The sequence below is a fragment of the Vombatus ursinus genome, unplaced genomic scaffold (assembly GCF_900497805.2).
Source record: "Vombatus ursinus unplaced genomic scaffold, bare-nosed wombat genome assembly UNPS02014171.1, whole genome shotgun sequence".
Taxonomy (NCBI): Eukaryota; Metazoa; Chordata; class Mammalia; order Diprotodontia; family Vombatidae; genus Vombatus; species Vombatus ursinus.
In genome coordinates this window covers 626,986-651,855 of record NW_020953949.1, presented here as the reverse complement: position 1 = coordinate 651,855, position 24,870 = coordinate 626,986, and the positions used below count along the sequence as shown (strand labels likewise).

The 24,870-nt window shown below is 40.0% G+C and overlaps 1 protein-coding gene across 1 annotated transcript in view; it reads left to right on the top strand.

Moving 5' to 3' along the window:
• The window catches only part of ABCA1 (ATP binding cassette subfamily A member 1), a 161,060-nt gene that overhangs the window by 45,839 nt on the left and 90,351 nt on the right, over positions 1-24,870 (top strand). Inside the window, exons 5-7 of the mRNA XM_027859777.1 lie at positions 535-653; positions 19,299-19,420; positions 23,660-23,836. Of these exons, the coding sequence (XP_027715578.1) occupies positions 535-653; positions 19,299-19,420; positions 23,660-23,836 (418 nt within the window). The remainder of the gene's footprint in view (positions 1-534; positions 654-19,298; positions 19,421-23,659; positions 23,837-24,870) is intronic.

The window sequence follows — 24,870 nt, the reverse complement described above, 5'->3', positions numbered from 1 at the left end:
AATGGTTACACTTGGACAAAGCTATTTTTCAGAGGGATGTGCATAACAGAAGGCAGTGGGGTAACACTAATGGAAAGAACCATTGAACTGAAGTCAGAATTTCAGGGTTTCAATTCCACCTCTAATACTACCTGTCCAACCTTGGGCAAGTCAGTTAACCTCTTAGGCCTCAGTTGATTTAACTATAAAAGGGTGGAAGCGGGATTGGATTAGATAGACTTTGAGTTTCCTTCCAGCTCAAGATGTATGCTCCCACGAAGGAGGGGAAGGAGAATTCCATGAAGACGTTGATGCCACCATGTGCATTAAGTAGTCTGCTGTTGTAGGCATTATCACTGGTGATATAGATGAGGCCAGATATGCAAAAGATAGGCCCCTTTACCACTTCTTTTTTTTTTGTCAGACTAGGCAGTTGTGGAGAGAATAGAGATTATCTAGCCACATCAAAGTCAATTATTCTGTGGGGACCTAGGCCAGGCACGTTTATATGCCTAATTCTGATTTTTCTTTCCTTTTCCTCACCTCCCTCTGCAGACTTTCACGACTGTTCACAGATGCTCGGAGACTCCTTTTATATAGCCAGAGAGACACCAGTATGAAGGACACACAGAAGCTTTTGGAAACTTTGCAGAGTCTGGGGACTTTTAACTCAAGTAAGATGAAAATTCAGTTCACTGTGTGATTGAGTTTTGGTAAAAGATGACCCAGTCAGTCAGTCAACAGGACTTTATTAAACAGTTACTATGTGAGAAGAGCCAGGAATACAAAGAAAGGCAAACACCGTCCCTTTTCTCAAGTCGCTCACATTCTAACAGGAGAGGCAACATTTAAGCAAACTTATTCATAGTTATCTCGGAAGGAAGGTACCTATATAGAGGGGGATTGGGAAGGGCCTTTTGAAGAAGGTGGGATTTGAGCTGGGTCTAGAAGATAAACCAGGAGGTGAGGAAGGTACAGCTTAGGGCACTAAGCAAAAATGAGTTGGTGACCCACTTTGGCCCTTCCCTCAAGGAGAGATCCCAGAATATCTCAGTGGCAAAGGACCCTAGAGGTCATCTAGTCCAATCTTCTCGCTTTATGGAGCAGAAAGCTGAAGGCCAGAGAAAGGAAGTGATTTGCTTATGGTTATGCAACTAGTTAGCTAGGCCTTTAAGATTAGGCTTTTCAGCTTGTTAGCATTGAGTAGTTTGAAAGAAGAATTAAGAGGGGCAGCTAGGTGGCGCAGTGGATAGAGCACCAGCTCTGAAGTCAGGAGGACCTGAGTTCAAATCCGGCCTCAGACCAAACACTTGACATTAGCTGTGTGACTCTGGGCAAGTCATTTAGACCCGATTGCCTAAAAAAAAAAACAAAATAAAACAAAACCAAAAAAAAAACCCAAACAAGAATTAAGAGGGTTAGTCACTTAAAATAGTTGATGTATTTTTTTTTTTCCTGGAGAATGTGAAATTATAGTCTTGAGGGAGAACTGAGATGAGTCACATATTAGACACAATGAGCCATGCAGATGGTGGAATGTGCATTTAGAATGAGCTGTGCCACAATGGTGAATGTCTCCAGAAACATTCTCCTCCAGTGCGTCATTGTAGTGGGCCTCTAACCCTAGGTTCTGAGGGCCTGTGTCATTGGAGCATAAACTCTAGTTGGCTCTTCTAAGCTAGAAAGTCTTGGAGTAGTGGTCGTCTGGCAGCAGACTGTGTTTCTGTTATCCAGGCACCAGTCTTGATAATTTTTTAGAGGCTCATCACCAGAATGTTGGCTACCCAGTGTTGGATTTTTTTCCGGTAGCATAAACTCACAAAGACTACTTGCTAAGGCGCAGAAGGGTTGTGATTTACATTGGTAGAGTGAGTATCCATATCAGTGAATATGAGTACTTAAATTATTGCTTAATTAGATACTTCAGTTATTGAAGTAGTGGTGAATAACCAAGGCCAAAGGTGAAATCCCCAGACAGGAAGCAGATATTTATATTTCTCATTACCTAAAGTCAATTAGAATTATGACAAGGTATGGACACAGGAAAGTCAGGGCTTTCTAAGAGGAAAAGTTCAGGTTGTTTAAGGCTAATTGCTTGATTTAGTTAGAGTGTATTTGAACCTCATTCTAAAAAGTAAAATCCTGTCTTTGTAGCCTCATAGACAGTAGTCCTGTTTTATGGACTTGCCTTTGCTCACAGTTATATAAAGTACAAGGTTTTCTCCTAATAATCTGTGAGGAAGTTTGTGTAAGTATGATTAGCTTCATTTTTCAGATGAGGCAAGTGAGGAAAAGAGTACTATCATAATAGATGTTGAGATGTCAGAACTGGGTCTTCTGGCCGTGCTGCCTTTCATTTAATATCGAGATGTGCAGCATTTAGTGCCAAGTGATGATCAGTTAATTCATAAATCTGACAATGCTACAAAACAACTTTGTGAAAAAAATGTATGTTTTGATTCTGTGGGAGTGGGGGTAAGGGGAGGTGGATCCTTGGCTTAAAGGCCTGCTAAGTGATGATATATCTGTTAAGGAAGGAGGTATCTGTAAAAGTATTAGCATTCAAACTGGGTTAGAGAATTATATTTTTAGAGCTGGATGGGACCCCAGGCCATCTAGTCCAACATATTAAAATCTCAAAGGATCTCAGACCTGGGATTTTTTTTTTTTTTTGAGTGGATATGAAGGATGAATGGCTTGACACCATGCTTTTTGGAAGCTGGAGAGGAGGGAGAGAATTCTGGGACCTCTGTATTTACTATTAAAATCTCAGAAGTGGGGAAGGCTGTGGTGTCAGTCTGTGGACTGAAGGAATGATTATGTGGCCAAAGAACTATTATTAGAAAGACTGTACTTCAAGATGGAGAAAGGTGTGTCCAACTATTTAAATTTGGTCAGATATTTCAATTTGATTCCCAGAGTGAGTGAGTCAAGCTCATAAATAAAGTTTACAAAACCTTCCTTCTCTGAACCTTTTGAAGTGATGACTTTTTCATTTGCCCATTTTTGCATATTCCAACATCCAAGTTGTTTTTTTTTGTTTTTTGTTTTTTTGCACAGGATGGGGGAGTGGTTGAAAGGGGCTGCTTCTTGGACTTGGCCTCTGAGATCTCTCCCAGTCCTATATCTGTAGCTTCTAGATTATAAGTCCAAACCCCTGTTTTTACAGATTAGGAAACTGAGGTGAGACCAAAGGAGATTAAGTGATTTATCAAGATCACTCAGGCAGTAAGTGATTTGAACCCAGGAATTCTGACACTGTCTTATGTGACTTTGGGAAGTAATGTAATATTCCTGGGCCTCAGTTTTCTCAGTGTAAAATGAAGGGATTGGCTTCTGAGTTCTCTTCCAGCTCTGGTACCGTGAGCCAGTGTTCTTTCCACTACAATGTTGCTCCCTTGACTTGGGGACCTCTGGTGCAAGTGTGAGATCACCAACACCTACGTTTGCTGGGCCTGAGAGAGGGGTCAAATTATTTTATCCTTTTTTCAACAATAATTCATTTTGGAATGCCCAGCAGAGGTACCTCTGCCAGAAAGCTTTACTGTTGAAATAGAGCAGCCTCTTGGGAAGGTGGGGAGTGGAGCAGTTATTCAGTCTCTGATGTTGGCTGGGGCTAACTGGGAAACAGAGCTATTTTGCTACCAAGAAGAATTGTCATTTTGTCTTTCAAGCATGAGAAATCACGGCAGCAACTCTCCTGGTAGATTTTTTTTTCTCCTGGTAGATTTGAAAAGAAGGCCACTGACCTGGGAATCCAGACACCTGAGTTCTGAGAGTAGCTTGGCCCCTAACCTGACTTTTGGCAAAATCCTTTTTCCCTTTTTGTGCCTCATCTTCTTTGTTTGGCGCAACTACATAAATATGAGCTCTTGTTTTAATTATCGTCATCATTATTTGCAAAAGTTGGGGCACCAGACTTGGGTTGTAAGGCATCTTCCAGTTCTCATATTCTGTAGTTGTTCTGTGCAAGAGTTTTCTACTCACTGCAGAACCAGGGGGAGAAATGTGCTGATTTTTTATTGCCTCTTGTCAGCCCTCGTTAGGTACCTCTCAGGTACCCTGGTGCTTCCCATTTCTGCTGATTGCGTGCCATGGTGCTCAGGAAAAGTGAGGAGCCCTGCAGCGATAACTTAAATGGCTTCTTCCTTTCTCTGCTCTTCCAATGACTCTGAGCCAGATCTCGGTTTAGAGGGAAATGTACAGACACATCACTTATCTCTACAAGAACCAACAACTTGTTGAAGATTTCCAGCAACACCACAGGGAACTAACTTGCCAGGGTAAAATCATTTCTACTCACCTGAGCTGTTAGTGGGCATCAAAATTAAATCATAAACTTTAAAGATGTGGCTTTATCTGTAGGAATATTCCTATTGAAAACATTGACTACATGTGCCTTCATTCCTGGGTTTTCTGACTACATCTGTGTTCATCTTCTTGTCTTTTATTTGCGTCTGCTCCATTTGAGGAGCTGTTTATCCGTATGTTATCTGTGAACACACAGGTTTCCACTTGGAGTATTTCCTTCCAGTAACAAACCTAAGTATATTTTTTGGGGGGGGGAAGGCCTCCCTAAGATTCCAGGCTTAGCATGTTCATTTGTCTGTGGCCCTGTGGCATTTCCTTGTTTTTCTCATCATTAAACTCTGGTTTTCATGCCCCAGAATTCAGTCACGAGAAAACCTCTTAACTATCCTTATTTACTCTCCTAAGGGGAAATTCCAGCAGAAAAACGTTACAAACATGTCTGGACAATCTTGATTATGTTATCACTAGATCTCTTTTGATTTTATTTTTTTCCCTAGGGTATATCCAGATGTGTGTGTGGTTAGTTTTTGTTGTTGTTGTTCAACGTGGGTGTGGAAGATTTCTATAAGTTACTCTGAGGAACGTTACCCTTCTAAAGCTTTTGTTATATTTACTGTTAATTTTTCATGCACAAATCATGTTTTTTGCCTCCTTTTTCAGCAGAAACTTATCTCCCAAGTTACCCATGTTCTCTTGTCACATCTCTCCCAGTCCTCACCCTTCTTAAATTCTCCGTATCATTTGATGCTATTGACCACCTTCTCCTACTGGATTCTCTGGGTTACTCTTTCTTGGTTCTCCTCTTACTTGACTGCTCTTAATAGTCATTTTTCACTAGATTTTCAACATGTCATGCCAACTAACCATGGATGTATCCCAATGATTTATCCTTGGGCCCTTTTCACTTTTCCTGCGTTCTTTGACGCTTGGTGATCTTATCAGCCTCCTTGGGTTTAGTTATCATTTCTGTGCAGATGACTCCCAGATTTACATATTTGGCCCTAACTTTTCTCTAGAGTTCTAGTCCTAAGGATGGAGGATGGCCCCATAGGCATCTGAAAGCCAGTATATCCAAAACAGAGCTCATCATCTTTCCCCCCAGACCAAGCCTTCTTCTGAGCCCTATTAGTGGGGGGGGGTACACTAACATACTTTCAGTCACCCAGATTCACAAGTTCAGTGTCATCCTCAACTCCTCACTTTCATCCATCCCACAAATCCTGTTATTCTTCCTCCATTGCTAGAGGGTTAGCCACAAAAATAATTTTTCTGACTGTAGCAGTTTTTCATGAAGACCATGTATTTACTAAGCCATGCATTATAATCTGTACTGGTAGAATACTCACTGATGAAATCACATCTTTTAAGTAGTGAGATAAAAGTAATAGTAATGTGACCTTATTATTTTTAAAGCATTATTGGTTTTACTTCCTAACTGGATTTTAGCTTTCAGACATTTAATTCTTCTTGAGCAACACAGCAAACCAAGAGACATCACAGAGGCTACGAAGAAGCAAGACATTCCTTCACCTCCATATTTTTTCCTTTTTACTTTTACTCTCTCCCCCTTCATCTTTGTAAAGTTATCCTTACTAGGTCTTCCTGGTGTCATCTGGGACCTTGTCACCATAGGTCATAAAATCTGGGCAGTTTGAATCATTGGCCTCTCATAGTCATGGTGCCCAGGAACTCTGGAGCCAAAATAGGACATACTTGCCAAAGATGTGATTTGGCACGGACTTTGATTTGGTGGAGGCCTGCCTCTGTGCCGTATGGATGGCTCCCCCAGGCTTGACAGAAGGAAAAGAAAATTTGATTTAGCCTGTCACCAAAAAGGGTAGCCGTTAAGCAATTTTGTTAGTTCTTTACATCTTATTCTCCTGCCTCATTGCCTTTCATTTCTTATCTGTTTTGCAGTTCCAAAGATAGTATTTGGTGCATTGCTTAGTGGTATCAAATAGATATTCTACTGGGTCAGATTCTATCACTGTCCAGCCTGATTCTGCAGCTATCAGTTCGAGGGAGGAGGTCCCTTTTGCCCTGCCTGGGGGAGGATTTGTCTTCATAGTTCAGAGTTAGCTTGACCTTTTCATTGCAACTTCTGCATGAAAGAGGAAACAATATTCTCCTTGGGATCTCAAGTATGCTCAAAATTTTGCTATAACATAATATCAAAACTTGGGTAGCTAAGTGGCTTTAAATTTTGTGATTCTAAGGTCCCCTCACTCTTGCCGACTCAAAAGATCTTGAGTTTTCTCTACTTCTCCCACTCAAAACAGCTACCATGAGCCCATGTTTTGGAAGAACTTCACAGCTTATCATAATCACATGAGATAATATTCATAAAATACTTAGCATAGCTCCTGGCATGTAGTAGGCACTTAATAAATGTTTGTTCCCTCCCTTCTCCCTTTCCATAAAGGAATTTTGATGAACTCTTCCCCCCTACCGTATACATAGTACATTGACTTTCTTCCTAATGGTTGTTACTATTTGATACTTGACATATCCCACCTCTCACCCCCAACGCAAAGGTCTCAAAATAGAGAAGGATGGGATTAGCATCTCTGGAACCCACAACATCTGAATTTAGGCATACTAAATTGATGTTATCACTACATAGGTTGGTTTCCTGCTTTTGATATTTTAATGCTGTACAATTACTCAGAAGCATTCATTATATATGCTAAAATCTTAGAATCATCAAATCTTACAGTTGGATTGAGCCTTAGCCTTCATTTAGCCCAGTCTTATCATTGTTGTTGTTGGTCCTTTGTTCTCGAAGAGGACGTTGACATCAGGAAGGTGATGGTCATGACGTGCAAGTGAACTGGATTTGAGTGAGGGAGGACTGTGCAAAGTCACCAGCCTCACTTTCTCCTCCAGAGCCATCTGGATCCAATGGCAAAATATAGATCAGGCAGACTGGAGATGGCCCCACAGCCCAGTCTTATATATACATGATGAAAGAATCCCCTCTATGACATCTTTAGCAGGTTGTCATCTAGTTTCTACTTGTATACTTTCATTTAATTAGAGCTGATTACTTTTGAGGGACTCTATTCCATCTTGTACAGCTCCAGTTACTAGTTATTCTTCCTATGAAGTGGAAACTGTGAGTCCTTGTACCTTCTCTTTGTTGGCCCTTGTTCTTTATTCTGGAACTATGAAGAGTACATCCAATTCCTCTTGACAACTCTTTAGATTTTTGAAGCCAGCTATTGTGACTGCACTGAGTTTCTTCTTTGTAGTGCTAAATATCCCCAGTTCCTTAAACCATTTCTCACATGATGTGTTTTCTACATCCCTCGTTGTGTTGGTTGCTTTCCTTTGAACGTGCTTTGGCTGTGGTCTGATCAACAGTGGTTGGGTGAGAGAATCAAATCCCTTAGTTTAATAATTAAGCTTAAGTTTATATTAGCTTTATTGGGAGCCACATTATGTTCATGTCTCATATTGATCTTGTAGTCAGCTAAAATACCCAAGTTTTTGCCCCACAGATTGCTATTAATGTTATATGTATAATGTTAATTATACTTTGACAGGTCATTGGCTTTTTTTTAAATGCAGAATTTTATATTTAACCTAATTAAATTTAATCTTGTTAGTTTTAAGTCATCTGCAGGATTGCTTTGGAAGGAACCCAGCCAACCCTTATCTTAATGGTGCCATCAATGGCCTGGACTATGTAGGAAATGTTGCTTAGAAGGCAAAAACATCTGAGAGGAAAACAGATGGAATTGTTGCCCTCTCATGTGGGGCATTCATCACTTCCTTATGTGTCCTGTAGCTATACTTATCTTTTCTATTAGTGTGCTCCTCGAGTACTGGAACACATTCATTTTTGCATTTCCCATGGTATATTGGCATATTGCCTTGTGCACAGCAAGCATTCAATAAGTATTCATTGAGTTGAACTGGATGCTTCTAAAGAGGCATAATTGACTTCACAGTGAATGAGTGCTGGACTTGGAGTCAGGAAAACCTGGGTTCAAATCCCTCTCTGATACTTACTAGATATATGAGCATTAACTTCATTGAACCTCTATTCCTTCATTTGTACCAGGATAATAATACCTGCAGCATCTACCTTACAGTGCTCTCGTGAGGATAAAATGACATAATGTATATAAAACACTTGGCAAACCTTCAAACACTGTATAAATGTCAACTGTTAATATAATGACAACATTTGTCAGTATAGAAACTTTAAAAAAAACAGTTATTCATTCGTTAAAAAGGTGATTATGTTTCTTTTGCTAAAAGAGTCCAGGTCATTGGATGACTTACTCATTCTGGATTTCTGGACTCATAAGAAAAGAGCCAAGATGGTACCAGAGATTGTCTCTTATATAAATGAAACAAGAATTAGAGACTTGTTCTTTTGGATTAACAAGATCAACTTAAATCTTAACAAGTTAAAAAGGAATACAATTTTCTCAGCAACTGAGCTACTTAGTGCTCCTGGAAGTCCTTGTTCACTCCCCTCACACTTATCCGCAACAACCCTTGTATTTGCACAAGGGCTTAATAAAATTTTGTTGAACAAATGACAGAATAAGTCATGCTTTCAATGTACACATTCCAGGGAATACTAACTTATATTACCAGTCATTCATACCTTGTCATGGTAGTCTAAACTATTGCTTTTCCACTACTAGCTAGCTGAGATTGTCTACTCTGAAGGCATGAGAGTTCAGTGGGGATGGGGAAAAGAGTAATTAAGAAATTTTAAGCACTTCAGAGGAGGGCCAGTGTATGAAATACAGAAGAGAGGTGTTTCTGGGTAGCATGAAACCACCAGGACTTAAAGGGAGAGGTAGGGATGAACTCTATGGAAAAGGAGACATAAAGGAACGTGGGAGAGCTTTGAAGATAGATCACAAATTTTCATCCACTTCACAATTTTATTGGAGCGCTTTGTCCTTGGATGATGGTTCTCCTTGAAAACACAATATGGTTCCTTGCTGTTTGTACTTTCTTGTCTGTTAATGTTTCATCCATTTGGATTGGTTGCTGAAGTTGAAATAACATTTACTGTTCTTTCTCTATTACTCTTAATTCTCCTTGTGTTATGTTGTCTTGTTAATGGGTATTATGACAGATTTATCAATATTATGTCATGAAAATGGATTAAAAAAACCCACCTTATCATTGGATGACTATAATTTCTTTCATCCTTCAGTCAAAAGTTCTCATTTGGGATTTAACTCTTTAAAATGTTGAAGTCTCTAAATATAGAGAATGTGTTTATGGCTCTCTGAAACAGCTTTCCAGAGATGTGGTCCCTCCATTCAGAATAGAATGGGCTCTATGCTGAACTCTGATTATTGGAGGGCAATGCAATACTATACTGATGTGTTGAAATATTGTCTGTACTGAATTGAATCAAAGGTCAACTTTACCCAGCCAGGAACAGAAAACACAATTTAAATCATAGAACAACATGTGCCATGATTCCATTCCAAAAAAAACTTTTTTTTTTTTTTTTTAAAAAAGTAAACATCAGTGTGGTATAGTGGAAAAGAATACTGAATTTGGAGGTGGATTATCTGAATCTGAATCCTAGATTTGCTCCTTATCACTGTGAAACCTAAAGCAAATCACTTAATGTCTCTGCCTTCTAGGTTTCCTAATCTATAGAATAAAGTGTGTGGACTAGACGGCTTTAGCTTCTGAGGTCCTTTCCTGCTCTACCTCTTTGAGCTATGTTCAAAAGCAAGGTTTCCCATTGTTTACTTCTCTCCAGGGTTGGATTTGCTTTCTCCTTTGTGGGAAAGAACAATTTGAAGGCCAGGACCCAGCAGAATAAAAGAATTCCATGTAGTAGTAACAGCAACAGCAAGAACATATGATGCTTTATTTTAAGTTTAACTAATTTGTACTTCAGTGTAAATGAATTATTTAGGTCTTTGCTGAGAGCAGGTCCCAGATGGGAAAGTAGAAGAGGAAAACTCTTAAAAGAGAGTGGGGTTGTTGTAGATAAGTGTGAGGGGGATGAACAGGGACTTTCAGGATCACCAACTGCCTTCTTAACTATTCTGGCCAGAGCTAACCTTGATAAAACATTGTCATGACTTTTTCTGCTTGGTAAGCTTTTCATAAAAAAGCAAAAATAAGATTTGGTGTAGTGTAGACACAGCCACACATTTAAGAGAGCTAGCTAGCATAATTTTGTTTTGGATAAAATTTACAAGATACTTATTTCTACCACTACCATGTTGCATAGCATTGTGGCTAGGTCCTGAGTAGGCAGGAGAATGCCTAGATGGGAATAAATAGGAATTAAAAAAAAAAAAAAAGACAATGCGGCTCCATAAGCAGTGCCTACATGGATTGTGCCATAGCTTCATTCAGCAGAGTAGTTCTGTAGGTTACCTTGTGTCTAAGAATCATAGGATTTACAGCTGGGAGTAACCAATCCACTAATTTTCCAGATAAGAATAATTCTAGATAAGGCCTAAAGAGATTAAGTGACTTGACCAAGTTCACACTTGCTCATAAGTAGCAGAACCTAGGTCCCTTTGACTTAAAATATAGTGTAATTTTCATTATACTGTGTTGGAAGATCATTTTATAACTGTTAATTTTCTAAAGTTCGTTGTTTTAGTGGTTGAGACCTTTCTGAATTGAATAGAATCCTAAACCTCCCCCCCGCCCCAATTCTTCAGTTTTCTCCATTACTTTTTTCTTTGTGTTGGCCCCTGCCACTGTTACTACTGTAGATGAATATAGTTTATAAGAAGGCATCATTGCATTTGATTGATAGCAGGTTGGATTTAGATTGGGCTAGAAATGATGAGCTGTTAGATTTGTTGGTCAAATTTATTTTATTTTTAAAAATTTAAGTTAATTAACATGGAAAATAAAAGAGATCTCACAACAGTTTTCTAAATAAGTTATTGATATTCATGTACTTTTGCAGTTCTGGACCTGGATATATTTAGGTTAGGTATATGTACAGTTTCTGTTTTATTTTCCTTGCTATTGAGAAATGGATAAAGGCATTTGCCATTGTGATAGTGAGCATCAGAAACTTTTCCAAGGTGGGAACCTGGAGTGACCTTCCGGTGTGGTAGTGAGTGTGCACTGGGTTTGGGCATTAAGAGACCTATAGTCAACCACCTCTAGAGTGTTTGTTTAGGAGGGACTGAAGAGTATCCATGGCGGGGGACCAGGATGGGGTGACCCCTTGAGATAAAGGTGAAAGAATACTGGAATGCTTACCCTGGTATGAAGGGTACTTACTTGGAAGAAGGGTTAGACTTGATCTTCTTGACCTCAGCAGCAATAGGTGTGTAGAAGTTATGAGAAGGGAGAAAAACATCTTAAAATGATCAAGATCTCATCCAGATCTAGCTAACAGCTCTGGGAAATAGTGGGTTGTTGTTCAGTTGAGGTCTCCAGACTTAGACTGGATGACCTCTTGTTAGGAATGTTGTAGGAGGGGGATCCCTGCTCAGATACATGTTGGACACTGAGTGGGATTCATATTAGTTCTGAGATTCTGCAATTCAATGCAATGGGTTGTTTTCGTTTTGGTAATACCCTTTGGGTTTACTCTGAGCCTGATACCTTGTTATTGCCCTGAAAAACCTAGTTTCCCTTAATTTCAGTATCCAGAGCCAGAAGAAGGATCTCATTCTCCATGGGATGTGATTGGCATTGGAGATGGCAGAGCTTCTGTTAATATGCACTGTATTCCCTTTACCCCATTCTCTCCATTTTTTCCAAGGAGTCAGCTCACTTAATTGGCCAAGTTGTCTTGCCCATCATTTCTCCCTCCTACCTTCTATTTTCTGGAGTCTATACTAAAATTGTTTGGGGACAGGAGAGATTTCTCAAATAGATTGTTTATCAAACTCAGTAAAGTTGGAAATAGCCATAAGCAGAAGAGAAAGAAGAGCTCTAAATCACAAAAGTCTCTATTGCATGAATTTAGAAAAGAATGCCAGGGCATGATTTTCCTCAAGATCTGGTAGGTTAGACTTCTCTAGCATGAAATCTCTTAAGTATCTCATTTAACGTCAGTGGCTCGATTCATCTTGAACTGGGCTAGAAGTTTGAATTCTGGAACTCAGTGCAGACTGTTTAAAGCATCCTCTTGCACCTTCCCTCCCTTAACAGTACTCAATATTGGCCATACCTTTTGGTCCCTGAATCCTCTAAGAACTTCCAGTGGTTAGTTACACTTCAAACTGGTGGCCTCCTGTTTTGTCTCTTTGTTTCTGCTTCCTTCTCTTCCTCCCCCTTTTCTTCTTGAATTTTCCTCCTCCATCTACTTCTCTTCAGACTTTATGATTGCAGAGTGGTTATTTTTCCTGCTAGCACAAAACAACAGCAAAGCTCTTGAAACCAGAGATGTAGGCTAGAGTGCACTGACCGATAGTAACCCCAGCACACTCATCCAGAGTGAGCAGGGAGGGTGACTTCCCCCACTCCTTCTCCTTCCTTTCTTCTCCTTTTTACAAGGCTCAGACTTGCCTGTTGTCTAGCAAAAGAAACCAGTGGCAAAGAAAACTGTTGGTCTTCCTTAGCCCTGCACCTTTCTCTGCCTACTTCTGATCTCAGCCACACTGGTCCAGGATGGTCAGCAGAGAGGCCATTCAAAAAGAAGAAAGTTGGGAAGGAGCAGAAGGAAGGAGAGAGGGGTGTGGAGAAAAGATGATGCTTTGAATTTTTCCATCTATTTCGATCTTGTCTCTAAAGGAGCTTTAAGCTCCTGAATGAAAGGATTCTATATTTCTATCTTTTGGGTCTCCTCATAGCACACAATACTCTTGCTTTAGTGAGTTTTCAGTAATAAGGAATAAGACATATGCAGAAATAACCATGATACAAGCTTGGTAGAATGTAAAAAGTAAAAAGGGGAAGTCAACACGAGGAGTCTTGAAAATTGAGGAAAATGTGATCAGTTTTTAGGATGGGGGTAGGAGTAGCATCAGGGGAGACTTAACAGAGTAGGTTGGATTAGGTCAGATTGAGAAGGGGGTATATTTTATCAGGTGGAGGTTGGGAGCAAGTGGGTGCTCAGAGGGGGAAGTCCGTTCCAGCAATGCCAGATAGCCTGAGCCATTACACAGAGGGATAAGAGGGCAGAGGTATTGACCTTTCTTTGCATCAGCTGACAGCTTTCTGGGGTCAGTGCTACCTTTAAGTACTTGTTTCTTAGAATTATCACTGTTGCTTACTGTTACATGTACCTTTTAGCATCAGAGCAAATGATTGCCTTTATGACTTGTTATAGATTATTGATTTACATGATAAAGGATTGTTCCTTAGTCTCAGTTTCATAGTTGGTGGGAGCTATAAAAGTGCTGGTGCAAACAAGTCCAGTTTGGGAAAAATGTTGGTTTGAGCTCCCCCCACTCCCCCCAAGCCCTGTTTAAACCAACCAGCCACTTTTTTAGCTGGGCCCTCTCAAAGGGGAAAGCTACAAATGAAATCTTAAAGAAAGGTACTAGTGTTATTAATATAGTAATTGTCCCTTTAAAGAGAAAAGACACACATGAAAAGAGACCTACCTGCATTACAAAAATATTCTTCTTGGGTCTGTTTGGTAGCTTCTTTGTTTTTACTCAATTCAACAAATTCAGTTAGGCTCTTAATGGAATGTGAAGAGTGTTGTGCTAGGCAATGTGAGAGAGAGTCCTCATCCTGTAAGACAAAGCTTCCAAGTAAAATGTGGGTGCTAAAATATCTCCAAGTGACTATGGTATAGGACAGGATGTGTTAAGCTCAAGTTGTCTGGTCAAAGTGCTCTGAGGTGTTTGAGGAGAGACAGATTTTAATCAAACTATACTAAGTTAATGAAACTGGCTCTATTTAACATAAAATATGAGATACCCCAAATTTTCCATGTGAACAAAATATACTTTCAATAATGTTACCTAGAGGTGAAAATATCCTTCCACTGAAACGTATAACAGGTCCTTTTTGAATTAGTGTGGAGCTTAACATATATATTGAGATTCAAACTTGGCCAAGTTTCATGCATTTGTCATTTAAGAACAGTGATGGTAGGACCTGGTTGTCCGGGAGAATTATGAGACAATGAACCTTTAAAAAAAATCCCAAAGAAACAATGTATTTATTAAGCCTTTCACTTATACCCCTTCCACCTTACACTCAGTCAGATCACTGAGAATAGGAAGACAAAAGATGAAACGGATCTTGCCTTCAGGGAGTCTAAGTTCTATTTTAATAGATAATATGCATTTAAACTTAGTGTTCAAATATCAGATTGTCTGAGGATACTAAATTGATTATATCAAGTCCAAGAACATTATAAAATTTATATAAGAATGTAAAAAGATACTGGTCTAAAATATCCACGCTAGAAAAAACAATTTGGGGGAAAAAAACACATTTCCCAGACTGTGGTGACATTAAGCTAAATGGGGACCCTATTAGGTTGATCTATTAAAAATACGTTTCTTGGGCATGTACTGCAAATGGGTAAGAGTTAGACTCAGATTTAAATATAAGGCAATTGGGCAGGATTGTTCTTGGTAAATTAACAAACTATGCCACAAAAATCCCTTGTTCTTTTAATATCACTGCTTTCTCTCTGCTGCTACTATAGGGGATAGAGACTAAGCCTATGATTTTATTAGTATAAGGAATTCCTGAGTGAGGAAACTCTTGAACAAAGCAGGTTGCCCCCTTAGTTTTAGAGAGTTGCCTAGGAGAACATAGAGTTCATTGACTTGCACAGCCAGTATGTGGGACTTGAACCCAGGTCTTTCTGGTTTTGAAGCCAGCTTCCTCTCTGCTACACCACATTGCCACTTCTTATAAATTATGAAACTTGATGCTTCCAGGTGACTTGAAGTGGTAAAATATGTTAGCATGTTTGAGGACATTCATGACTAGGAAAGAAAATTGTCGGGCTATCTGGAGAATGAGAAGTAACAGTCTTTTCCAGGCCTTCCCTGGGATGGATGTTAGTACTCCCCAAATATGTAAGAGGAAAACCTTGAGCACAGAGGGGGTTAGAGCCTCTGTGGCGGGTTTAAGGAAAAAATATAGCAAACACTAACATAGGAAATAAAGGCATGAAGAGACCATTGTCTGTGCTAGTAGAGGATGTGCCCACACTGTTCAAATTACAGAGTTGGCTAAGTTTGCTCCTTTTTTAGGATGGCATTTAGGATTCACTTTCCGAAGCAAGGTCCTCATTTGTGTGTCCAGAGTCTCAAATTGAGGAAAGCCTTTAGTGAGCATCATTAGCTGCCTCTCTGGCCACTTCCACATCTTCAACTGTTTTCTTAGTTGTCTTCGTAAAATAGCTTGAAATCGGCTGAAGTCTTGTCTGTCTCCAGTGTGCAATCACAGTTGGACTTCTTTTGATGGAAGATGAACATTTACGCAAATTCAGCACCATCACAGCAGGCAGTCAGGGAGAGGAATTGGAGGAGGGGATCAGCTACTCTCTGCCACTTGGATTTGGAGTGAACTATTACAAACATTGATCATTCCCACTGTGCTTGGAGCAGTCAGCATTTATTTACCACTATCTTCCCAATATTCCAGACACTGTGAATGCATTCTGTGTCTCTCTATCCTGCTAACGCTCATGGCCCATCTCTGACTCAGCCCATTTGGGCCCAATCCTTGACTCATCTTGGCCTTTTCCCTTCCCTAGGACTGATGCATGGGTTTAGAGAATATCTCTGGTGTGTCTGAGCTAGTTCATTACAAATTCACACACTAATGATTCAAACCCCCTGCCCCCGGCCATTCTGCATGGTGACTTTAACATTTATTTGTTACTTCTTTGATGCACAAATCACATGCAGTGTTTCAAGTGTTCTGCTTTCTCCTCACACTCAGCACTTATTAAGTACCTGCTTAATAGATCCCTATTTGCAACAACAGAGAAATATTATAAACTCACACAAAGTACTGTACTGGGAGCTCAGGCTACAAAGAAAAAAAGTAGCTTCTTCCTAAAAGGACCTTATGTTCTATTGGACATATGAAATGCACATATATGAGTTAAGACAAGATATTTGAGAAGAAAGCCTTGGCAACTGGGAGGTGAGTCAGGAAGGGCTTCAGTGGAAGGTGGCATTACACTATGCATGACTCTGAATGGTATCTTTTCTGAGCCTTGAAGGAATCTAAAGTGGAAATGAGGAGGGAGTGCATTCATTGAATGGCGGTGGGGGCAGGGATATACACCTTGTGCAAAGTCATGGAGATGAGTGGATTAAAAAAAATTTTTTTTATTGAGTGCTTACTTTGTGTCAGACATCCTTGCCCTCAAGGAGCTTACATTCTAATGGAAGAGACTAAATGCAAACAACTTTTTACAAAGAAAGATGTACATAGTAAGTGGAAGGTAATCTCAGAGAAAAGGTACTAGGGAGGAAGAGGGAAGGCCTGGGAAAGCTATCTTGCAGATGGTGGGATTTGAGCTGAGTTTTGTAGCTACACCAATTTTTGTTTAAGTAAGTACGTTGAACTGTAAGTAAATTCTTTGAAGGCTCTTCATAATTCCTTCTTGCTCTTTACATTCCCAGCTCACTCTGACATGGAAGCTCACCAACTGTTTTTGACTAACTAGAGAATAGGGGCCTTAGATGTTTTTCTTCATGCTTGGAGGATTCATTGTGAAACAATCCAAAGTTTGAGCACATCCAGCTGTCTTTAAACAGAGATCCCTATTTGCAACAACAGAGAAATATTATAAACTCACTCAGCACACTCTTGGCAGCTGAGTTTCACCACATGGTCTGGAGGCATTGAAAGTGCTATGTGGGCCAGCTTCTCACACCAAACCACTTAAAGTTCCCTTGGGGTTGCAGTGGAGATTTTGATTGGGTTATCAGGAAACTCTTCATTTGGGGGAGAGAAGTTCACATAAAATTGGGTGTAGCCCAGGGGGAGCCATAAGCTTACCAAACAGTTGCTTGCCCAGCGGATGGATGTACTTTGACCAGTCCTGGGTGACTGTATATTCAGAGCTTATAAACTCATCACCCTGGACCTAAAATTTATGAATTGATACCTTGCTACAGGAGATTGGACCAACACTGACTTGCTGTAGAGAACTTTACTTCCCTCTATAGCTACCTGGAATACCATTTTCTATTTATTGCTTTAGATCTAGAAGACCTCTGAGAAAGAGGAATTGTTTTTGAAAATAACCAGGGATTCTGGTACAAAATGGAGTCCCTGGGGCTCTCCCAGAACTTGTCATAGCCCACAGTGGAAGACCACGAAATTAGTCAACCATGTCAGGATTTTGGATCAGGAGCTGGCCTAGACACTCTCCCAGCTTGGTCATAGGCTATCTGCAATTGCTCCAATTCTGGCCTAATTCCCTGATGTAACTCTAGGCCATTTGTGTACTCTGTGACATTATGAGAACATAAAGACATTATGAGAAAGCATTAAGATATTTATTTGTTACAAATAACAAGTGAAGGGAGTGGGTGAGTTAATGGGGAGTTAATGGAGATGCCAAAAGAGCACCAGTAAAAATATATTAAAAACTCACAGATTAAAACAACTCAGGTGCACAAACATCAGTTTTGTGATTACTTGTCAGTCAATAAACCTTTATTAAGCCAAGGCATTGTGCTTAGCCAGAGGTGGGGAACCTTTGGCCTCAAGGCCACGTGTGATTTTCTAGGTCCTTGCAAGGGTGCAGCCTTTTGGCTGAGTCCAAGTTTTACAGAACAAATCCTTTTATTAAGGAGATTTATTCTGTGAAGTTTGGATTCAGTCAAAGGGCCGCACTTGAGGACCTAGAAGGCCACATGTGGCCTTCAGGTTCCCCACCCTTGGACTAAGCCCTGGGGATGCAAAGAAATTTAAATTTAATTTAACATATACTTTTAAAAAATCCAAACTGCATGTAGCAAAGTTTGTGGTTTCATGTACAGTTTTTTTTTCTTCTTTGTATTTTGAAACATTCATTTTTTGTTAATGATTATTAAGTTCATAATTTAAAAAAAAACAACCAAAAATTAAGCATCAGGAGACAGTAGTCCTCCTAGAGGTTTAAGGATATGAATATAATGGGAGAGGAGCACTTGAGAAAGATGTAATTAAAAATTGTCCAGTATTCTGATAGCTGTAATTAGTTGGGTGGTGGTACATTAGACACCTAGGTTATTTCTTTTCATCAAACCCTGAATATCTTATTTTCATCTCATTAAGCTTGTTAATTAAAAAGGACGAGGGTGGGAATTGGAGGAAGGAGTAGCATGGGGAGGAGAAGAGACCATCCAAATGGGATCTTGTAGTTTGTTTCTACTTTAGTGCAAAATCATGAAATTTTAAATAGCAATAAGACCTTGGATTAGGGTAGAGCCTCTTGTTTCACAGATTAAGAAACTGAGGCCCAGTGTGGTAAAGAGTTTGCTCAGAGTTACAAGGCTGGCTACACAGGGCTGGGACCGAGGCATGCTGACCCCCTGGTCAAGGGCTTTCTGCCATGTCATACTGCCTCCCACCTTAAAGAAAAGTTAAGTTCCCCGTGGGATTTGGTATACCAGACTAGTGATGCTAGTGCAGGAAAGTCAGAAAAAGGTGTTTTGCCAGAATGAGAATTGTATTCAGCTTCATGTTCTGTCCAAAGGGAGGTTTCAGAAGTCAGTCAGAAAGCCTGAAAACTGACAAATGGCAGTGTTGGGAGGTGACAGCGTCTGTTTAAATAGCTGGGGCTCTAAGATGTACCTCCATTTGCACAATAGGCATACTTCTGAAAAGCTGAATTTGTCACATTTTCAGGAATTGTATCATATTTAAGAAAATGTGCAGGAGCAGCATAGTATTAAAAGGGGCCCTCTGTTGAATTCCATGTCATCTATTTTGTAATATTTAATTTTATGTTTTCTTGAGATAGACCTCACCCAGACTTTGTCCCAGAATCCTTTGTGTTTCTGGGTAGAAATGAAGTAATGTATGTGAAAGTGCTTTGCAAAGTATATAGCATTATATAAAAGTGAAGGTTAACAAATAACATTTGCTGTTTTTTTTTTTTAAACTGATAGGCATGAAGCTTCAGGATTTCCTGGTGGACAATGAAACCTTCTCTGAATTTTTGCAGCACAACCTCACTGTGTCCTATCCAACTGTGGAGGAGGTTCTGGACACTGATGTCAATCTCCAGCAGGTAGAACACTGTCATCTCCAATTTCCTCAATGGGTCTGAGTTGCAGCTAGAAACATTAGATTACCTTGAAATGAAAAATCCCCTTGACTACAGACTATGAAGGAGAATGATAGACTAATTTTAACTGCTCAGTTTGTACCAGTTTTCACTGCTGTTACCCACACTTACCAATGCCATTGCAGTGATTCATCTGATAGAAATGAGTATTTATTAGTACGCTGAAGGAGTAGTGGGCTATGGGGACAATGGTTCAATTTGAATATAAATTATTACCCACTCTTTCCTAAAAGTACTTGTATGATAAAAATTATATTTCAAGTTAAGATGAACTAAAGCATTATTAAGGTTTTTTTTTTTTAAGACTTTCACAACATCCCTTGAGGTTGTAATTGATAACACCCTGGAGTGTTAGAAAACCAAGTTTGGGAATCACAGCTTTCCAGCATCAGAAGCCAGAATGTTTTCTGTGATGACAGATTAAAATGATTTAAAATTTCTTAAAGAAATAGGATAAATGAATAAAATAAGAAGGAATAGCTTACTTTTTTTTTTGAGGTAGGAAGGCAATAATTGCCATGTCTGTGTGGACTGTTTTCATCTTAAAATCTTATAATATTCTGCACTTTCATTAATGGCTATAGCTATCCTGGACAGTGGAGATAGCAAAACATACTGCTTTTTAATATTTTACCAATGCACAAAGAAGCTTTATGGTCTTTCCAAGGGTACTCATTGGCCCATCTGGTAACAGGTTCCTAAGATAGATGTCGTAGCCATTACTGAAAGCCATTTAGGGAAGGAATGTAATCTGATGTGTTTCTGTGCTCAGCGGTACTGGTGAGAATATTGTCATTGATTCACAAGATGTGAAATTTTAAAAAATTAATTGATGAAAAGTAATTATAAAATCATAGATTTGGAGCCTGAAGGGAACTTTCTTGGAGGCCGTTGATTGCAACCTTCTCATTTTCCAAATGAGAAAATGGAGATTAAGAGAGATTAATTGATTTTTTTTCCCCAGGATCACACAATTGATAAATGTCAGAGATGGGATTGAACTCGGGCCTTTCTGACTCTAAGCTCTGTGCCATATTCACTGTCCCACATTCTTACTCTTTTTTTTTTTTTTTTTTTTGTGAGGCAATTGGGGTTAAGTGACTTGCCCAGAGAAACACAGCTAGTAAGTGTTACATGTCTGAGGCTGGATTTGAACTTGGGTCCTCCTGACTCCAGGGCCAGTGTTTTATCCACTGAGCTGCCTAGCTACCCCTCCACACTCTTACTCTTAATGCACGAGAGTCTAAGTCTGGATATCTGGGTTCAGATCCTAGCTCTGCAACTCACCCAGCTCTGGGTGACCTTTGTTAGACTCTTAACCCTTTTTGGGCCATGGTTTTGTCATCTGAAAATGAGAGAATTAGACTAGATGACCTCAGAGGTTCTTTCCAGCTCTTAATCTAGGTTCTGTTCAGAGTCACAGTCTACTACCTGACCTTGGGTAATTGCTTATTACATAGCTGTGAAACATTTTACAGACAGCAGCTTTTTTAGCATTCCCCTGCCCCCACTCCCCTTTTAAAATTACAACTTTTTCCTTGTTAGACTATGTTATCCAGCTGCCATGTTCTGATAAACACTAAATTAAAAATACAAATTTCAAGTGTTTAAATCTATACCAATAGCATCTTAATTGCTTGGGTTGTACTCAGATGGTAATTGGTTCCCACCCTGTTTGTAGTGTGACTCTGTAGGCACTAAACGGAGTCTGATTGTGCAGCACTGATTGGGTGTCTAGAAGTGACCCTGATTGCCTGGCAGTTGAGAAAAAAAAATGAGATGAAAGTAGGGAAGGGCAGTCAGGGACTGAAGCCTTTAGCCCTTCCCTTTGATTTTTCCTAAGTGTGAGATTTGAAAAGAGGGGATGCAGGGGTTCGAGGTTGAGGATGGGATGGCTTAGTCTGACTCAGAACTTTACTGCAAGATGGGGTCATGGAGAGTCAGACCCTACTGAAACAACTGAACCAAAATAATCCAATCAAGAATTTAAAGAAAAAGCTTTGCCAGAAAAAGCCCCTTCAAGAATCTGCATTAAGAGGATGATGAGGGGACATGAGAATTGGTTCAAGGAGCAAACATTTCCAAGATGTTTAACTTGAGAAGAGAAGACTTGGGCACAGGGCGTGCTAGCTGTCTTCCAGTATTTGGAGGGCTGTCTGTCATATGGAAGTGGGGGTAGGCTTGTTGTGTTCAGCCCCCGAGCGAATAAGTAGGAGCCGTGGGTGAAAGTGGGAGGGAAGGGAGGCAACGTGGTCCCTTCACTGCTAGAAGATCTTCAGTTGGATGATGGATAAACAACGTGAGAATGTTAAACAGGGTATTCTTGTCCCCAGGTGTGGGTTAGGCTAATTGATCTCTGAATTTTTTAGTTGTTCAGTTGTGTCTGACTCTTCCTGACCCCATTTGGGGTTTTGTTGGCGAAGATACTGGAGTGGTTTGCCATTTCCTTCTCCAGCTCATTTTACAGATGAGAAAACTGAGGCAGATGAGGTTAAGGGACTTGCCCAGAGTCACATAGCTACTAAGTGTCTGAGGCCAGATTTGAACTCAGGAAGATAAGCCTTTCTGACTCCAAGCCTGGCACTTTATCCACTGCCACCTGACTGACCCAAATGATCTCTAAAGGCCCTTCCAACACTGAAATTCTGTTATTCTATGATTTATATTTATTATAGCCATTGTGTGACAATGGGTTTTTCTGAAGTGCTTGGAAAGTTCATTGTCTTATCTGGGTCGTGTCAACACCACTGATCTTAGTTTGCTGAAGGGTGGGTATTTCTTTTCATAGAGCTGGAAAAGGTAAACAGGTTCAAACTCTATCTGAATTTATCAGAGATACTAAATTTATAAGCTTTTGTCTGACTTAAACTGGTTCTAAGAGACGGGATCCTAGATACCAATTAAATGAGCCACTTACAGCTCCTGTTTTCCAGAGAGTAAGTATGGAAACAGCCTCTGCCTAAATGGGAGGGACTGCTGCTGCTTTGTCTTACCTGAGCAACAGAGATAATACTTCGGGCACAAGTGGAAGAAAAGCGCCGAGCAGTGGGTCAGCATTTTCCAAACCAGTTTGGTCATGGAATACTAGGATCTTGAAATCTAAACCACAAAATACTGGTATATTGGGCCTGAGGACATGCAATAGAGGCACTTTGGTGGCACCATAGTGCACAGAGCTCTGGACTTGAAGTCAGAAAGACCTGAGGTCAAATCTTATCTCAGATACTAGCTGCAGGTTACTTAACCTCTGCCTCAGTTTCCTCAACTGCAGAATAGGGATAATAATAGCATGTACGTCTCAGAGTAGTTGTGAGGATCAAATGAGATAATTACAAATCACTTTGCAAGCCTTAAAAGCTCTATGTAAATGGTAGCTGCAATTATTTTGGGGGACAGCTAGATGGCCTAGTGGATAGAATTCCAGGCCTGGAGTCAGGCAGACCTGAGGTCAGTCCAGCCTCAGACACTAACTACCTGGGTGACGTTCTGCAAATCACTCAACTCTGCCTCAATTTCCTCATCTGTAAAATGGAGATAATAGTAATAACACCTACCTCTCTCAGGGTTGTTGTGAAGATTATTGGAGATAGTATCTGTAAAATTTCCTGGCGCATAGTAAGCATCATATAAATGTTAGTGATCGTGATGATGATGGTGGTGGTGATGGTGGTGGTGATGGTGATGGTAGTGACGGTGGTGGTGGTAGTGGTGAAACACCCTAGAGACAAAGTAGGATTGGAAAGACTTTTGGGAAGAAATGGAGGAAATTAACTTTCTATTCATAGCTAAAATGATTGCACATCATAAGTATTTTTGATACATGAATAGTTTTCCTTTTAACATGTTAAAAGGAAGAAATATTGCCAACATTGACAGTTTCTCATGGAACCCCTATTCACGTTATGTAAGAGATCAAGGAATTAAGGAAACACAGTTTGGGAAACTCTGGGGCAGACCTTATGAAGATCTTTTCCTTACTCAGTCTTTAGAGTAGAACCTGGTGGGACTTGACCTCTTTTTTTTTTTTTTTTCCTCTTCTGGCCTCTCTCTTTTATACACCCATCCTGGGAGGTACCCTGAAAGAAATTAACTGTGATTCCTAAGGGAAGCACTTTTATGAAGGGGAACCTTGTTTCTAAAGCAGATAACCCATTTTCAAATGTGTGTTTGCAATTTTTTCAGGCTCTTTTATATGGATATAAGTGGACGCTGAAAGACCTATGCAAAGAATCAAACTTAACGGGATGGATTAAAACCCACAACTGGAAAACCGGAGAGCTTTGTGACCTGCCAAAAGAAAAACTGGATGCAGCAGAAAAAGTATTCTTCTCCAACGTGGACCTTCTGAAACCATTCCTGGTAAGCAGACATGGCTGTGTACCATTTAATGCATGAAACATTGGTGAAATGTCCACTGTGTGTGCAGAGCACTGTGTTAGGCGTGGGGCACGTGGAGATAACTGGCCTAGGGAAGACATGATCTTCTTTCTTATGGAGCTGCTCATCTAGTGGTATACACGCCAACCCTATGCAATTTTAAGGTTTTTTTTTAACATGATGGTGAAGCTATAGGCTCTAATATTTTATGAGTGTGAAGGCTGAATTACTATTTACTGTTCTATAACATTGTAGGACTGGCATAAAGTTTGAAATGTCATTGTCCCTGAGTCCACGACTTGGCCTCCTTTCTTTTTTTAACCTTTTTTTTTTTTTTTTTTGGCTAGGCAATGGGATTAAGTGACTTGCCCAGGGTCACACAGCTAGTAAGTGTTATGTGTCTGAGGCTGGATTTGAACTCAGGTCTTCCAGAATCCAGGGTCCGATACTCTATCCACTGCATCACCTAGCTGCCCCCGGCCTCCCTTCTTTTATCTTCCCGGTTTATAAAGACCACAGGAAAGGAGATCAGCTTTGGTAACCTATCTCAGTTTTAATGCCCTTATAACAAAACTTCAGTCTAGCCACTTCCCTCATGTTTCACCTGTTTCCTTGTTCTGTTTAAAGCGAAGGAGGTGGTCTTTTTTTGGGTAATGTCTTACAGTGTCCCAAGTGGGTGAGTGTTAAGTTGAAAGCTCTGGATTCTACTTAATGGCGGAATTTTAACTTCTGCTATAAGGTTCGTTTTTTTATAACCGGTGTCCTGCTCAGTGAGGAAAGTGATCTGTGTGGGGATTACTTAGTGTGGTCCAGAGAAATATACTTCTTTCTAGAGGGATATCATCTGTGACCCTCTTGTTTTAGAGGAAACTAATAAAAAAAAGTGTTATCAGAAGTCCTTTAACCTTTCTTGCACTGTTTGGCTTTTGGAGGGTAATAATAATGATGATGATAATAACAACAACGATGATGACAATTTATATAGCATTTACCATTTGCCAGGCTTTGTGCCAGTA